At 43.8% G+C, this 17,336-nt stretch overlaps 1 protein-coding gene across 1 annotated transcript in view; it reads right to left on the minus strand.

Annotated features, from left to right (window-relative positions):
• Positions 1 to 17,336, minus strand: part of ARHGEF18 (Rho/Rac guanine nucleotide exchange factor 18) — a 182,958-nt gene that overhangs the window by 12,808 nt on the left and 152,814 nt on the right. Inside the window, 16 exon segments of the mRNA XM_030217703.1 lie at positions 3 to 210; positions 408 to 455; positions 1,124 to 1,177; positions 3,750 to 3,874; positions 5,590 to 5,623; positions 5,625 to 5,731; positions 9,331 to 9,519; positions 9,661 to 9,752; positions 10,419 to 10,482; positions 10,485 to 10,596; positions 14,782 to 14,858; positions 15,789 to 15,833; positions 15,836 to 15,919; positions 15,922 to 15,985; positions 15,987 to 16,036; positions 16,665 to 16,782. Coding sequence (XP_030073563.1) covers positions 3 to 210; positions 408 to 455; positions 1,124 to 1,177; positions 3,750 to 3,874; positions 5,590 to 5,623; positions 5,625 to 5,731; positions 9,331 to 9,519; positions 9,661 to 9,752; positions 10,419 to 10,482; positions 10,485 to 10,596; positions 14,782 to 14,858; positions 15,789 to 15,833; positions 15,836 to 15,919; positions 15,922 to 15,985; positions 15,987 to 16,036; positions 16,665 to 16,782 — 1,471 coding nt within the window.

Here is a 17,336-nt window from a genome sequence, read left to right on the forward strand (position 1 = left end):
TTCCCGCTCCCAGCGCTGCTGCTCTTGCCGCAGCTGGTTTTGCAGCTTCTGCACGTTGGCCACCTCCTCCCTCTGCTTCTCAAAGTTTCGCTGCTTCTCCTGCTCCAGGAGCCAGTTCCCACGTGAAGGCTGAAGCCGATGTTGTTTCTCCCAGTCCAAGGGTAGCACTCTCTGCATTTCAATGTAACTGTCCTGTTGGGTTATCACTGCCTGAAAGAGAAATCCACTTGAGATGTGACACATTCCTTTTTAAGACAAACTCTCCCTACTGTTTCCATGTGCTTGTGAGTAAAACAATTTCAAAATTCTGTATTCTTTTTTTTTAAACAGCGCTACATCATCAACTATCAACATAACGAAACCACCATCTGGATACATCTTCAAGAGGGAACTATAGGGAGTCTTACCTGGAGGTCGAAAAGGAACTGTAACAGGGTCTGTACCCGCTGGAAAAGCTGGAGAAAAAAAAAAACACATTTAGATTTCAGGAAATAAATTATGTTGATGTAGTTTTTTACAAGACACTCTTTTACTGGAATACCTAAATTAAATGGGTTTGCAAGTAATGGCTGAGAATCATCACGACAAATTGGAAGACAACTCATTAATACATTCTCTCTTGCAGAGTTGGATTACGTCGATCTTTGAGGGCCACAATCAGTTAGGTTGCAGAATATCCCTCATGAACATGTAAAGAGATAGGAGATAGATCCTCTATGCAAGCTACCTCAACAGTACACAGATCTCTTTCATGATATCCTGCAATCCTGACTGGTTGCCTTTCGGGAATGGAGTTGCCAACACCTATTTACACAATGGACTATTGAAAGGAAGGGGAAAGATGGTCCTTTAACTTAAAATGGGGAAAACATAAGATCTCCCTTTTATTGAAAGCTTTCCTCAACATCTTTGGTCAGTCTCGCATGAAAGAGACGGAGGACATAGAGCCGTTCTTTTCAAACTAAGGGCAGCTCTCCCAATGGTGAAAAGTGGACTGCCACATCCTAAACTGAACTCAGGGCAAGAACTATAAAAATTCAAACTGGGGCCAAGAGGGAATGTGCCAAATTTTGTGTCCTGTTTCACAAAGATATGTTGTTGTTTCAGAACTGGGATCAATTACCTCTGGTTCCAGGGAGGATGCAATATGGGTGTTTTCCATACATGATGCATCCCTCTGAAAGACAGAAATGAAGAGGGCCTCTAAGACTCAATACTGGCAGACCAGCCCATACAGCATCCACCACGAGATACAACCAGGGTTAGATCAGCCTGGCCCTGTTACATGATGCTCTAGAATCACTTATGTACTAACTATTTATGCATTCAAATTTATAAACTGGCATACTCAAAAAAGCTCTAAGTGATGAACAAAATACAGAAAATATATACAAGCAGCCTCAATCATTAAACGGTTACAACATCGGTTACAACAGTTAAATGGAAAATAAATAATTGGGCTATACAGGCCACCCTGTTATTTTCACTCATTTTGGGGTAGACAGTCACATAACTTCTCTTATGCAACCCATCACCAATTCCCTCCACCCCCATTTTGTCTTTTGTCCGACTCGTCAACCTTTGTCCTACCACTGCTCTCCACATCCATCCCAAACATTCCCAAAATCAGAAACAGTGTTCATCTCCACCACTTTGTCAGAGAACAAGTGTGGGGACATACAAAGGGTTAACTTAATAATCTGATGCAAGCTCTTATCAGAAGCACGAACGCTGTTTAAGTTATGTATTTTAATATTCAATATTATTCATGGTTCAGCACCTTTGCCATTCACACTGATTCTGTCATTTTCTTCCTTCGGGAAAAGTCTTCATTCAAATGATCAGTTAAAATTAAATTACCCATGTATTGATGGTATTAGATACAAATGTGTCCTTTCTCTAATGATCCCTTACCAATCTGCAAAGATTTGGAATGTTTTTCCAACAGAAATTAGGCTGGAAATAGTGAAATATTTAAGAAATGCTTAAAAACTTTTCTATTTAAGTGGTATTTCAATAATTAAAATTTAACTGTATATTTCTGGCTATGGATGTTCCCAGTGTCTAACTTGAGCTGGATTATTTTATTGTAATCCGCATTGAATCTTATAGGTGAATGCAGAATATAAATGGAGCAGTAATGTAATGTAAAGAGTACCCCCAGGATACTAAGCCTTTTCTATTTCACAGCACATTTTCCAGCTCTCCCAATCTTTCTAGCACGAGGATTAACCTTGCATGACCCTCCATTCCTCACTCTTCCCGAGGATGGTTGTATCTCTCCACTGCCTAATGACTAGGACAGCGGTTCAGAACCAGGGAAGCCCGCAGCTTCTTGTGATCTTGGGCAAGTCACTTAGGCCTTGATACTCAAAGGTAAATTTGGGTGCTATAGGCCATCAGAGCCGGACTAGTGCCTGCATTTACCTGTACAAAATGCTCAGAGGACTCTAGCACGTGGGATGAGCACGCCAAGGGATACTGCAGATGGCATTTAAATGAGATTAAAATGAGCTCCTTTCCTATTCCCCCTCATGCTCAGAACAACAGTGCTGTGAACTCGGATGCTCCTAACGCTATAAACCCTACGCCAGCTCAGAGCTTGCATTAGGGTTAAGAAGGGAGAAGTGGCGGTGTTGAGATGTCAAGAGGCAGACAGTCCAACAAAGTGTTACGTAAAATTAGCCTTTTTTAATCTAGAGGAAAGCAGGAACAGTGCCACTCATGGCTTATCTAGGACCTGGGTTCCAGCTAGGGGAGGGGGAGAGGGGCAGGCACTGTCCGCCCCGATCTTGGGACAGGAAAGCAGCAGTGGTGCCGCTCTTCTTCCCCTCCTCCTGTCTATCATCACATCCTCTTGCTGCCCTGCAGGGCAGTGGGGTCGCCCCGCAGCAAACACAGCAAACCACAGCTCCCATTCCTCCTCCCCCCTCTGGCGTTCTGGGTATACACTGAAGAGCTGTACTTGACGTACAATTCTTCTTCAGCGCAGGCGCCAGGCGTCATCCTTCCCCTAACTTCGAAACAAGTCTCTAATGCTCAGTGCTGACAGCATGCCTAAATTTGCATGTCATTATTTATTTACCGCCTTTTTGAAGGAATTGGCTCAAGGCGGTTTACAGCAAGAATAAGTCAAACATAAGGAATAGACAATTACAGCAGTAAAAATATTCAAACAACAATACAAATACATTAGCACTGCGCATTAGGGAGCTGTGTTGCTGTGGCAGTATTTTTCCAGCGCTGGAGTTTTAAGCATCTGAGCCTTAACCCTCCATTGCTTCAGGTACAAATTTAGTCTGTGAACCCTCAAGAGTATACCTACTATACACCTGAATGTAACTTGCTTGTGAGTTAGAACTAAAAACAACATGACTTAAATCCAAAATCTCTTCCCCTTCTCCTGCTCAGCATGATCCTCTCATTTAAACTATTTGCAAAATCTCCTTAGCGGGGTGGGGGGGGTGGGTGGGGGGAGGGAGGGGGGATTTCTAATGTGTGTGTGTGTGGGGGGGGGGGGGGTAGGACCGCTTATGGTGGGTGGGCATAGTTGTTGGTTGGGAGAGGGTGGGATGTTACACAAAAAAAAATACTGATGATACAAGGGAAGGTTTTTCTTCTGTGAATTTGACATGTTTTTTTTCAGTGTGGTTTCAGTTGAATTTAAAAGTTGTATTGCAAATGTTGCTTCATCAATAAAAATTGTTGAAACAAACTATTTGCAAAAAGCACAAACGACACAATGCTACCATTTGAGATCCTTCGCCTTTGTTGGCTGAAATTTCCGGCAGCTGGGAGTTACAGCTAGCAGGGGCCGATCGCCTCTCTCTCGGTCTCTGGTCACCACTGTATACTTTCTTCTTGAAACTTCCACCTGAAAAAAAGATCACATAAAAAATCCAACAAAAGGAAATATTTGACACCAACATGACAACGTGTTTCATAAGGTCAAAAATCTCACGATAAAGGCACATAAATATGAAGTTGAAGGAGGGAGGGAATCTCCCAAAGAATATGCAAGTACACTTTGGACTAAGAGGGTGGTGAATACCTGGAACAGACTTGCAGTGAAGGTGAAAGCAGCTAACAGAATAGCAGAATGTAACCACACAATGGCCAACATTCAACAAATTCACATGGCTAGCTTTCTAACTGCACAAATCTAATGGATACTTATTTTTTCCATGCTGTTTGGCTACATTTTGCATCCACAACAAAAGGACAAGGTCAGATTAGGGCGCTATTCACTCTGCCCACACAAATGGCTATCCTAAACTTACCCACATGAGTTTTGTGTGCTTGGGTTTAAGCAGATATTCAGGGCTCACTCAACCCATGAAACGCACTTGAATAGTCAGACCAAGTTAACTAGCTAAAGTTGTCTGCTCTGTCCACAGCTGAACATTCACCCCAAAGAGTCCTTAGAGAAGGAGAGGATGTCAGACTGAATAAGACCAGTGGCAGCACAGTAGCAGATAGAAATGTGCCCAACTAAGCAGACCAACTTCTATTTATCTGCCCACACAATCCACATATCTGTTTATGGTGCACAGAATTTAGTTCTTTTCTTGATCTTGCAAGGACTTTTTCTGGGTATGTCATGACTCTAGGGTTCCTGATGCACCAGAAGAGCGATAGCCTCCAGGCAATGAAATGTGTACATCTTGACAACTGGACATACACTCAGCTACAGCGCTACTGGCAGAGGCCAACGGTTTCCTGACAAAATCCTTTACGTCTGTGCTTCTCGATCCGCTCATGGAGGCAAACACAACCACTCAGGTTTATGAGATGGAGATCCTTGGTATGCAAATCTAACATATACAAATGTATCTCATGCATATTTACTGTGGTAATCCTGAAAACCTGAAGGGTGTACATCCAGGAGAAGCTCATTAGGCTACTGCTACAAGTCAGCATTGTAAGACCCAGCCACTGCCTAACGGCAATTCCTACTGGCTGGGTCAAGAGTGTACATGGCCTTTGTAAGACCCAGCCACTGCCTAACGGCAATTCCTACTGGCTGGGTCAAGAGTGTACATGGCCTCTAGAGTCAGACAAGAGGCTCCCAATGAGGTCTCACCACATGCCAACCACCCTATCTAGATACCACACATGGGAAACAGAACATTACCCTGAAATCGGAGTATCTATCCAACCCAACCCTTTATTTTCTCTGATTTACCTTTCCAGGATGAATGCCTGGGTGAACCAGCTCTCCTTGCTGCCTGAGGGATCCAAAAGAAACCTCTCCTGGTACACCATGCTACTGTTAACAAGAGTCACTCTGGTAGATGAAGAAGGTGGCCATGTACAAGAGTATAGTTTCAGCAAGATTTAAGACATATTTCTGGAGGGGCAGCCCATAAACAAAATTATTAACCAGACAGACTTGGGCATTTGTTCTTCTGGGAGTGAGCTATATTGGATAGACTACCTCTTGAGGAACTGCTGGGTTCTTCTCTGTGATTCAGACTAACCCCTGCCAAAGATGGGATGCTTGGCTTGACAGATCACTGTTCTGCCTCCTTCGCATCTAGCTGTGGATCAAAGGCATTGCAGCATTCCACAAACTCCACTTCATCTTACTTTTGTTTGGATTTGTTGTGTTACTGTCGTAGCCCTCCGAAAGTCTCTGCCCTCCGCAGCAGCACAGGATTCCCAGGGCTCTCTTCTGTACGATCACTCAGGTTGCCCAGCTGGGAACACAGTAGGCTCTGCAGCTCCTCAACTGGAAGAGGGAAATATTTTATTAATAGGTACAGTGCAGTGGTGAGACCAGCCTAGGAAGAAACAAGCACCAAAATCTGATACAAATAAGATGCTATTTTAGGAAGGAGACAGGGATTCCCATCCCTTTGACTAACTCTGCGAGGCTGACATTACAGGTGAAATTTAGCTTGAAGCAAATCATTAACATTGCGCACCCTCCCCCATCATAAAAATCTCAATATAACTCTCTTAAGCAACAGAGTGAGTTTTTGTGCAGGACTCCAATGGGCTGTGGTACTGTTCTGTAAAGATAGCAGACACCATGCACTTCCATACAGACGGCCCTGGTCCTCGGCTCTCTGGGTCAGCAGTGTTCCTTGATAGGATGTGAGAGGAGGAAGTTGTGACCATTGTCATCTTTAAGGACGATACCTGTTGGTCAGGTTTAAAGCCCAAGATGCTAATCCTGGAGGGAGCCCATGGTACCTGGCTCCTGGGCCTCAGTAACAGGGGGATAGAGAGTCTATTAATTAGGGGGGAAACCCCAGGTAAATGCAAATGGTACCACTATCTCAGCGCTGGTTCTAACTGAACTGGAAAGAAAAGATAAGAGAGGAACTAACAGCAGAGCCAAGGGTAGTGTATGCCCCTAGATGAACCTTCAGCCTTACACCCCCTCTAGCCTGCATCACTGACCATATTGCTGACAACCAGGCCAGTAACACCTACTGTCTCGAAATTGAAAGCCCTCTGAAGATGGTTGAGCAAAGGCCTTTGGCTTATTCTCCAGCAACAGCTGTGGTTTAGTTTCTCCCAATTCTTTCACCAAGTTACTGAGATCTTCTCCAAATAGCCACTTGCCCTGAAAGGGCAGTTTAACTAGATGCGACTTTGAAGTTGCTTCCACTGTCCAATGCCACAACCAGAGTTGTCGACGAGCTGTGACAGCCAGACATACTGGGGGCCTTAATCTGTTACATGTCATAAATAGCATCCACCAAATAGGCCAATTTGTGGATATCCTGAAAACCTGACTGGCTGGGGTGCCTCCAGGACCAGGTTTGGGAACCATTGCAGTACAAAGTTTGTCCAGCCACCTTCTGGAGATAGAAAATACTGAACAGCTGGACTGGATGCCAAGAGAGATATGTCTCAGCTCCGTTTTCAGTTTTCTATCTCCACATGCTGGTTGATGGACACAACTATTCCACAGATTCTGGAATAGTGGGAAGCTACATAATGGAACTACTGTTTTGCTTGACTGCAGCTTCTCTTTGCTGCTTCCCCAGAAGCTTCTGCTCTAGGTGACTGTCTAATTTTGCCAAATGGTTGGACTTGCCTGTCATCTCCATATCCACCAACTTACAATATTTCATGCAGAATGCTCTACGTTTGATTAAACCCATGCAATAAAATTAACATTGTTTTTTTGCAGTCTTACTTTTTTTTTTTTTTTTACTTTAACCCAAAATATAATCGTTCCACCCTCATGATTGCTACTGCTTGAATAAGAACCCAAACGCTGTCTCATTAATATATGTACGGTTTGTTACAATGGGTCTTTACTGCAGTGGCGTAGCCACATGTGGGCCTGGGCCCACCCACTTAGGGCTCAGGCCCACCCAACAGTACCACACGTTTAGTGGCAGCTGGTGGGGATCCCAAGCTCAGCCAGCTGAAGACTTCCCCCTAATGGTAGCGAAAACACTACTCTCCATGATACCAGCACCTGCGCATGCTCAGTTTTCAGCGCATGCGTACTGCAGACTGCCATGGTGGAAAGAAGCATTTCCCCGCCAGCTGAGATATTTTTGTTGGTGGTGGTTGGGGGGGGGGGGGGGGGAGCACTTGGTGCCCACCCACTTCTTGCCTAGGCCCACCCAAAATCTGTAGTCTGGCTACGCCTCTGCTTTACTGAATTTTGCTTTCCTAAATTTGGATAAAGATTTAGGGCCCGATATTCAGCTGGTAGCATTTTGCTGACCGTTGGCGCTATCCCTGGAAATTCAATGCCAAGCCATGTCCGGGCTCTGGCAATGAATTTCTGGGTATACAGGGCCCTTGAAAACATAGGTTACAGTGACCTGCATAAAGATAGGACTGACCTATTTATGCAGTTACTTTGGATGGTTAAGTGCTGAATATTGGCACTTAACTGGCCAAGGACTGATTCTGCCCCGGTTTGCCCCCCAAATAGCCAGTTTCGCATTGGGCGCTAACTGGTCCGGGACAGCCGATTTAAACACTGGGCCCTTAGTTATTTAGGAAACAAGTCATTTTTCCTGTTCTCGTCTGGTTTCGAGCGAAATACAGAAAAGTAGCAGTGACATTAATGGAAATAGCAGATCTAGGAGGAGGGGACTGGTGAAGACCAACAGCGAGTGTGAGGGGGCTGAGGGAAGAGGGATATGTTAGGAGACATAAGCTGGGGGAGACAGAGTCAAGGAATGTACTGGGGGGGGGGTCCAAGCTGAGGAAAAAGGAGATAATGCGTTGGAGGTGGGACATACCAGCGTGTTGGGGACACAACCTACATTTAGCATCTGATATCTACATGACTTGTAACCACCAGTCTCCAGGTCCTACGGTAGAAGATTCAAGAGTATGCACAAAATATGCACACTCAGAATCATGCAAAAGTGCTTGTGGACTCCTGACGAAGATACTCATGCCGAAACACAGCCCATGTCGAGTTCATTGATATGCAAATTTTGAGAGCTTGCGTCCATTGCTATGCAAATTCTAAGGGGGTCTTTTACTAAAGATTAGCTCGAGTTATCTGCAGCAGGGCCCATAGGAATAAAATGGGAACTGCTGCAGTTAACTCAAGCTAACCTTTAGTAAAAAGCCCCCTAAGATCTTTGTAGCTTCAACCACTTGTATTTTGCTTAATTAATAAGAACATTAAAATTGGATCACCCGGCTCAACTACTACTACTACTACTTAACATTTCTAAAGCGCTACTAGGGTTACGCAGCGCTGTACAGTTTAACATAGAAGGACAGTCCCTGCTGAAGGAGCTTACAATCTAAAGGACAAATGTACAGTCATTCCCACTGTGTGCGTTTTCCTGTTTCAGTGTTTTGTGGGACTTCTTCTGGTTCTTCTCTTATTTGTAGAAAGGAGAAAGAGGCCACCTGCATTTCTGGTTAGAGTTCTAACTTTCAAGGACTTACATCTAGCAATCCCATGACGCACAAAAGAGTCTCCAGGTAGCACCAGCTTCTTTCCACAATTTGTTAGCAGTGACCAGGACCCCAGCTGCACCGTTCTAAGAACTGGTAGGTAAAAGAAGTTGCACCCGTCCTGTAGCTCAGAGCTCCCCTCAGAGTCCATGGATAGTTTATCTTCTTCCATTTATCAATCAGACCCAAAGCGATTCTCACAGTAAAAACCCGTTATAACAATACAAGAACACCCAATACAATAACACAGATAAATTACAGTACAAACTCAGTCATTATGGTGCAGTATTACTACACTCCTGGGGAAAATTCCGCATAACACAGACACTTTTTTTGTATAGACTTCCTCCTAAAATAATAGCAGCCTCCTGGTACGAACCGTGGTGCTTTTCCTCACCCCACACACCGACACATCTTTGGTCTGTGCCTCACCTTGCATCATTGCAGATTTCAGAATCTGCTCGCCTTGCGCATTCTCCAGTTCCCCTCTGAGGAGGAGCTTTGATCGTGCCATCTCTTGCAAAGGCTCTTCATACCCATGTAGTTCCGACATCTCCAAATAGATCTGCAGCTTTTCATTGAGAGTCTGTGCGATCAGGCCGTCTTTGGCACTTAAACGTTCTGAGGGGAAAAAAAAAGAGGGAGAAATTGGAATCTCAGCTCTTTGGACCTTAGCCAGGTCATATCTGTGATTTCACCTTTTTGGAAATGATCCTTACAGGTCATAATCCATCCTATGCAGCTTTTCAGCTTCTCTCTCACCTTGCAGTTCTTTCAACTTAACAAAACGTGCATCTGCCAGTCTCCTCTCCTCATCGAGTTCACCCAGTGTGCCTTCCTCTTCATCAGGACACCTAGCAAAAAAAAAAAAAAAATCTAGGAATTCACAAGACAAAAGAACCTTGATAGTCAGTCAGGCAAAAGCCATATAACTGAATTCTAGAGCATCTGATCCTAAAGCAAACCAAACAAGCTGAAAAAGTCAACTGAATCAACCCCTGCGTTTGGGCATCGATGCACGCTTGCACAAACTTTTCCATTCCCAAGTCACAACTAAGCTGTAAGCTGACATGACATATTTGGTGCCTGAAGGCTGAAGCCACAGAATTTGTATAGCAGATCCTTAATAAACTTTCTATAGACTAGCAGTGTGTCAGTGTGGGCTAGTGCAAACTTGTATTGCAATGATTTAACTCTCCAAATTAAAGAACTATATAGCCCTCTTATCGTAACAATCAAAACATCTCATTCCAATGTAAGATTTACAACAAAATAATACATAACACAGTAACAGCAGATAAAAACCTGAATGGTTCATCCAGTCTGCCCAACAGTCATATTCATTAGCAATTCAAGATTAACAAATATAAAACTTATGCAATTAAAGCAAACATGCACATATAAGCACGCCCTACCTTTTGATACGTGTCCATAGGCAACAAAATGTCTACAATCTATAAATTAAGTCATAAAGATAGTAGGACATTATTGGATGTGTAAAATTTGAGTTGTCACGATACCTTTCCACAGCATCCCGGATATAACCCATCCACAGGTTTCGGTCTTCTTTAGAGCTGGTATGAATTCGTACATCTCTGGCCCTTTTAACGAGGCACTAATAAGGAACATTGCTTTCTCCTCGTTGGCCACCTCTCTTACAATCAACTTTTGCAATGGGATAACGGGAGGCTTTGAATCCTGTAAACAAAATCAGAGAAAAAAAAATCAGAGCTGTTGTGCCATTCCATTCATTGAGGATGTGCTGGGCTTGAGCACTGGAAGGACAATTTTATAAAGGTTGCCCAAATCTGGGCACCAAGCGTGAATTCTGTAATGACATCTGGATGCCCATTTGAATGCCAATACTTAGGCGCTATCACTTATGCCATGTAAAAGGCAGGTGGTAAATGCAGGCATGTAGCTTATAGTATTCCTATAAGTTACCCCCTAGCACGGGGCCCACCCATTCCCTTCCACATGTAGGAAGCTGTGCGCTATGTGCCTGGAATAAGCTAGTAGAATACTCTTAGGGTCAGATTCTATATATATGGCGTCTAAAAAAAATCCACACGGAAAACAATTACACCTAAGTGTATTCTATAAGCTGTGCCTAAATGTAGGCGCAGTATATACAGTGGTGGAAATAAGTATTTGATTCCCTTGCTGATTTTGTAAGTTTGCCCACTGACAAAGACATGAGCAAGCCCATAATTGAAGGGTAGGTTATTGGTAACAGTGAGAGATAGCACATCACAAATTAAATCCGGAAAATCACATTGTGGAAAGTATATGAATTTATTTGCATTCTGCAGAGGGAAATAAGTATTTGATCCCCCACCAACCAGTAAGAGATCTGGCCCCTACAGACCAGGTAGATGCTCCAAATCAACTCGTTACCTGCATGACAGACAGCTGTCGGCAATGGTCCACCTGTATGAAAGACACCGTCCACAGACTCAGTGAATCAGTCAGACTCTAACCTCTACAAAAATGGCCAAGAGCAAGGAGCTGTCTAAGGATGTCAGGGACAATATCATACACCTGCACAAGGCTGGAATGGGCTACAAAAACCATCAGTAAGACGCTGGGCGAGAAGGAGACAACTGTTGGTGCCATAGTAAGAAAATGGAAGAAGTACAAAATGACTGTCAATCGACAAAGATCTGGGGCTCCACGCAAAATCTCACCTCGTGGGGTATCCTTGATCATGAGGAAGGTTAGAAATCAGCCTACAACTACAAGGGGGGAACTTGTCAATGATCTCAAGGCAGCTGGGACCACTGTCACCACGAAAACCATTGGTAACACATTACGACATAACGGATTGCAATCCTGCAGTGCCCGCAAGGTCCCCCTGCTCCGGAAGGCACATGTGACGGCCCGTCTGAAGTTTGCCAGTGAACACCTGGATGATGCCCGAGAGTGATTGGGAGAAGGTGCTGTGGTCAGATGAGACAAAAATTGAGCTCTTTGGACATGAACTCAACTCGCCGTGTTTGGAGGAAGAGAAATGCTGCCTATGACCCAAAGACAACCGTCCCCACTGTCAAGCATAGAGGTGGAAATGTTATGTTTTGGGGGTGTTTCTCTGCTAAGGGCAACAGGACTACTTCACCGCATCAATGGGAGAATGGATGGGGCCATGTACCGTACAATTCTGAGTGACAACCTCCTTCCCTCCGCCAGGGCCTTAAAAATGGGTCGTGGCTGGGTCTTCCAGCACGACATGACCCAAAACATACAGCCAAGGCAACGAAGGAGTGGCTCAGGAAGAAGCACATTAGGGTCATGGAGTGGCCTAGCCAGTCACCAGACCTTAATCCCATTGAAAACTTATGGAGGGAGCTGAAGCTGCGAGTTGCCAAGCGACAGCCCAGAACTCTTAATGATTTAGAGATGATCTGCAAAGAGGAGTGGACCAAATTCCTCCTGACATGTGTGCAAAACTCATCATCAACTACAGAAGACGTCTGACCGCTGTGCTTGCCAACAAGGGTTTTGCCACCAAGTATTAGGTCTTGTTTGCCAGAGGGATTAAATACTTATTTCCCTCTGCAGAATGCAAATAAATTCATATACTTTCCACAATGTGATTTTCCGGATTTAATTTGTGATGTGCTATCTCTCACTGTTACTAATAACCTACCCTTCAATTATGGGCTGCTCAGGTCTTTGTCAGTGGGCAAACTTACAAAATCAGCAAGGGATCAAATACTTATTTCCACCACTGTAGCATACATTTAGTGATATTATAGTGCCTAAAACTACACACATCCATTTAGGCCAACAAAAGCACTTAAATCGCTGCACATAGATTACGTGCAGTGGGGCATTTTTCAATAACTATTCGACGCCCATGTCAAGAGACGCGTAGCCACCTGCCCGGGGTTACCACGTGGCCACTTAGAGGGTCTATCCCCAGCACAGCTCAGGTACGCCTGCACCTGCCGTTTGTGCACTACACTAGCACTCTCCTCCCACCAACTGGGTCACAACCACCTCTGGGCGGGTCTCCCGCTCTCAAATTATCCCCCGTGATTCTAGGTTACTGGAGCCACAGTCCCAGTGGACCCACAGTTCCCAGAAAGCACTCACAGACCCAAAACACAACAGATTCTTATCAATCCAGACAGGCAAATGAACAAACAAATGTGTTTATTCTCAGAATTTGGAACAGTGGACAAAAAAAAAAATTGTAACAACTGAAAAATAGATTAGAAAACTAATTAAACATCTGCATACTTCCTAGAAAGTACCTGGGGAGATCAGGGCATATATCTGTTCACAGAGCTTCAATAAAGAGCTCTCTCTGTCTCTCTCTTCTCCCAGGCTGAAACTGAAGCAACAGCCAGCATCTGCTGGTAATTTCAAATTCCAGGCCAAACAGAGCCCAGGAAAGTCAAGTTTCAAATAAAAACTGGTTACATCACTACAGGCACTTCCGATTATCTGTGTGCCAACTAAAAGAAAGAGAAATCAGTCCTCTGTAACAGCTTTAAGCATAAACATGCACCATCTGCTGGTCAAATAGGAGAAATACACTTCAGAACATAATCAATGCAGGAAAATATCCAATACATTATATAGACTTAAAACACACAGTTTCTTCAAAGCCCATAACCACCACCCCCCATTTTCCCTGCATGCATTAGAACTTAGGCGTACTACGTTACAGAATACGCTTAGCAAGTTGTGCGCATGCTCATTATTGCTTAAGTGCTGTTAAAAATGCTGATTGGCTTATTAAGCCAATTACAATATGGCAATTTCAAAGCAGAACCTGAAGAAGTTTAAATGGAAGTGTTTGTTAAAGTTTCTGTCCACCAGGAAGGCTCAGTGACTCTGGTGGTGCTCCACGAAACTATAATCCCTGACTAAATCTACACGGACATAATACTGGAAGCTTAAATCAGGGTTAAAAAAAAAAAAGTGTAGAACTGCAGGAGGTAACAACAGATCACCTAAATGGCAATTCTAGAAATACACATCTGCATTTACACATACCCTAAGCGCCATTCTGTAAAGGCACATGGAAGTGTTATAATGCATAACTGAAGGGGGGAGGACACGGGCGGGACATGTCTTTCACTTACTTACAGAATACTGGAACTTACGCACACCCTTGCCTCGTTTACCCCATCTGCAATTAGACTAGGTTTATGGCTAGTGAACTGCAGACAACATACTGGCCAATTTTTTAAATCATTTAACCAGCCGGGAACGGCTCCTGGCCAGTTAACGGTATTTACTGGCTATCCAACAATATTCAGGAGGAGGTAGCTGGCGCTCTTCTGCTGAATATCGCTGATTAATGCTTAGTGGATATTCGGTTATATCACGCGATATAACCAGCTATCCACAGATATTCAGCACATCACCGGCTAACTTTGTTGGCCAAATTAGGCTGCTAAAATATTTTTGGCCTGTTTAAACTTAACTGACCAGTGCTGAATACTGGCTTGGCTGGTTAAATTTAAACTGGTCAAAAAACACTCAGATATTCAATGCCGGTCAGTAGAAATGGCCCGGCATTGAATATCCAGGGTCAGCAGTGATCGCGGGAGGCAGCCCAGCTATCTCTCATGGTGTGAATATAAGGCCCATAAAGTTTAGGTGCCCCGATGCCATTACAGAACAGGTGCTCCCCACGCTGGCATCAGCATGCCTAAAAGGAGGCAACCACTTATAGAAAATGTCCCCCCCCCCCCCCCTCAGGGTACAACTCTTGGGACGCTAGAGATGTCTTGGGCCAACCTGTCAGCACAAAATGAGGGAACATCTTTGTGAATATGATTTTCAGTGTCTTCTGAATCCTACATGTGCTGGGTGGCAAACCAAGACACGGCTAAAGCTGTGACCCTATGTGGAAGGGCGGGTACTCACCACAGAGGCAAAAACATATTTTTGGTCCTTTTCTTGCAACAGCAGCAGAACATCCGTCAACAGAACGGCAAGGACCTCTGTCCATGCAAAGAAAAACACACAAAGAAAGTCTGATTATCCAAAGCCAAAAGCACCAATTCTGCAGATGTAATACTCTAAAGCGGGCATGTCCAAGTTCAATCCTTGAGGGCCACAAACAGGCCAGGTCTTTAGGCTACCCCTAATGAATATGCAAGAAACAAAATATGCATTCCTATTACCTCCACTGTATGCAAATCTCTCTCATGCATATTCATTAGGGAATAACTGAAAACCTGCTTTTCCTTCAAGGAACTTGCACAAGCCTACTTTACAGCCACAGTGAAAGCTGTCTCCTTGCACACAGCCTGACTTATTTATTATAGACACACATGAAAACAGCAGGAAGTCCTACTGAACTGGAGAGGAAAGTAAGGGTTTTTTTTTTTTTGTTTGTTTGCAAGTTTAAAATGAGAAACTTGTAAAAAGGGGAAATTTTCAAGACACGATTTACCCAGGTAAATCACTGGCTGTATATTCACCCCCTCCCCCCACACAACAAAATAATGCTCCAGAACACCATCAAAATTATCGCGACTTTGTGACTATATAAACCTGCTGCACTTGATATATTTACATTAAATAGATAAAAGCAGCAAAAATATGAGAACTTTTATTGCGGCTACAATTGTAAATTTCATTTTCATTAAGGACTAAAATTCAGCCTCAGAGTCATGGGTTGGATGAATTATTATGTGTGATGTGGTGGTGATTATCCTTGTGTGGACATTAATATTTGTATAATGTAAGGGAGGCGAAGAAAAGAAAGTAACAAAAATGTAATGTTTAATTACATTGTGGGCTTGTTGTGGCTTTTTTTTTTTTTTTACATCTACTTAATAATCAGGGGGAGCAGCAAGTCCGACATGATGATCTTACAAGGTCAGTTTCCTTTAGAGCCTGAGACATGAAACTGCCACCACAGGTACCTTTAAGACGCCCAGAAGCAGCCTTCCAGGATAACACCCCATCATGGAGAGCTGCCGGCGTGCTACATTTTCCTTCCGGAAAATAAGTCCGTTTTTTAGCTTCCCTGATGACTTCAATTCCATCTTGTTCCAATCTCCCTGAGGCGTTGCACCTTCACACTTTCGTTCACTGTGGCATCAACTTGCGTGATTGTGTCCCTTTATGTAAACCAAAGCCTGGGTGAGACCCTCGTACTCCTCAGTATCAGCTGAAAATAAGAACAGGGATGAGGATTCGCCTTAGTGCCTTGGCAGAGCTTTTTGAACAGAGGAGAGAGAGAAGGTGAGAAACCAGAGCTAGATTTTAAGGAGACAGGGGAGCGAGTGCTTTAGCACAGCAGTGTTTCAGTAACTGTACCAGACTTGCACTGCGGCATATCAATAGTGGGGAAAAGACTGGGAGTGAAATAAAAGCAAACATTCTAGATCTTATTTTTCCCCTCCCCACTCTATATCACTCAACTCTGCAGGTCAGCTGCTGGGTGATAAAGAGGCTCATTTTCAAGCACTTAGCCTCCCAAAGTTCCATAGAAACCTATGGAACTTAGCCTCCCAAAGTGCTTGAAAATATGCCTCAAAGTCATTTGGGGGGAAATATTCTTAAGCAGTCCTCAGTTGCTTTGCACAAAGTGGGAGAGAAGGAAGCCTTACGTCCCTCTCAAGGGAGGTCCCAAAAGTGTGGCCTTTTGTTACACATCTGTAAAACCAGAGGCTGAATCTCAAGAGCCCTCCCACCACAGCGCATCCCATGACTGATCCAGAGACACCTTAGATCTTAAAAAAGAATTTAAAAAGTTTTAAACAGTTAAAACAAAAGAAAAAGAAAAGACACCTCACCTTCAGTGTTCTGAATAATTCGATCCACTAGTACAGGGTATTTAGTAATACGCTGAGTCACCAGGAGAATGCATTCCTGAATTCCATGTCGCCGGACAACAGATAAGTTACCTATTTTCTGTAGAACGACAAAAGGAGAACACAGGTAGAGCTTCATAATCCATTTCCACTTTACTCAACAACAATTACATCATTTGGAAGGGATGGCTTCACCTCTTTGCCTTAAATGTGGACAAGAATTCAGCTTCTTTTTTCATTCTTTCTGGTCTTGCCCAGTGAAGCAAAGAGTTTGGGCCAAACTAACCAGATACATAAGTATGTTGTTGGGAGGGGGGGTTGATTGGGATTGTAGACCAAGTAGTGTTTGATAAACCGGGGAAATTTTGAGAGAAAGATAAAGGTGGAACCTATTTATTCTGCAAAATGTGTTTGGTGGTGAGCAAATGCATCTTACACTACTGGACGCTCTCTGAGCCCTCGGCATATTGGTACTGGAGGAATCAGCTGCACCTGTTGCCAATGTGGGAGGCTAGAGACGCTAGGGATTCTCCCAAAATGCAAAAAACAGTTTTGCGCTGGTGTGGGACTCTTACTTTCAGAAACTTAGCCCAGGAGGGTGTAGTCTGCTACTTAATACCATACAGAGAGGTCAATCATTAGCGTAGAGCCTGC

This window comes from Microcaecilia unicolor, chromosome 11, assembly GCF_901765095.1.
Source record: "Microcaecilia unicolor chromosome 11, aMicUni1.1, whole genome shotgun sequence".
Classification (NCBI taxonomy): domain Eukaryota; kingdom Metazoa; phylum Chordata; class Amphibia; order Gymnophiona; family Siphonopidae; genus Microcaecilia; species Microcaecilia unicolor.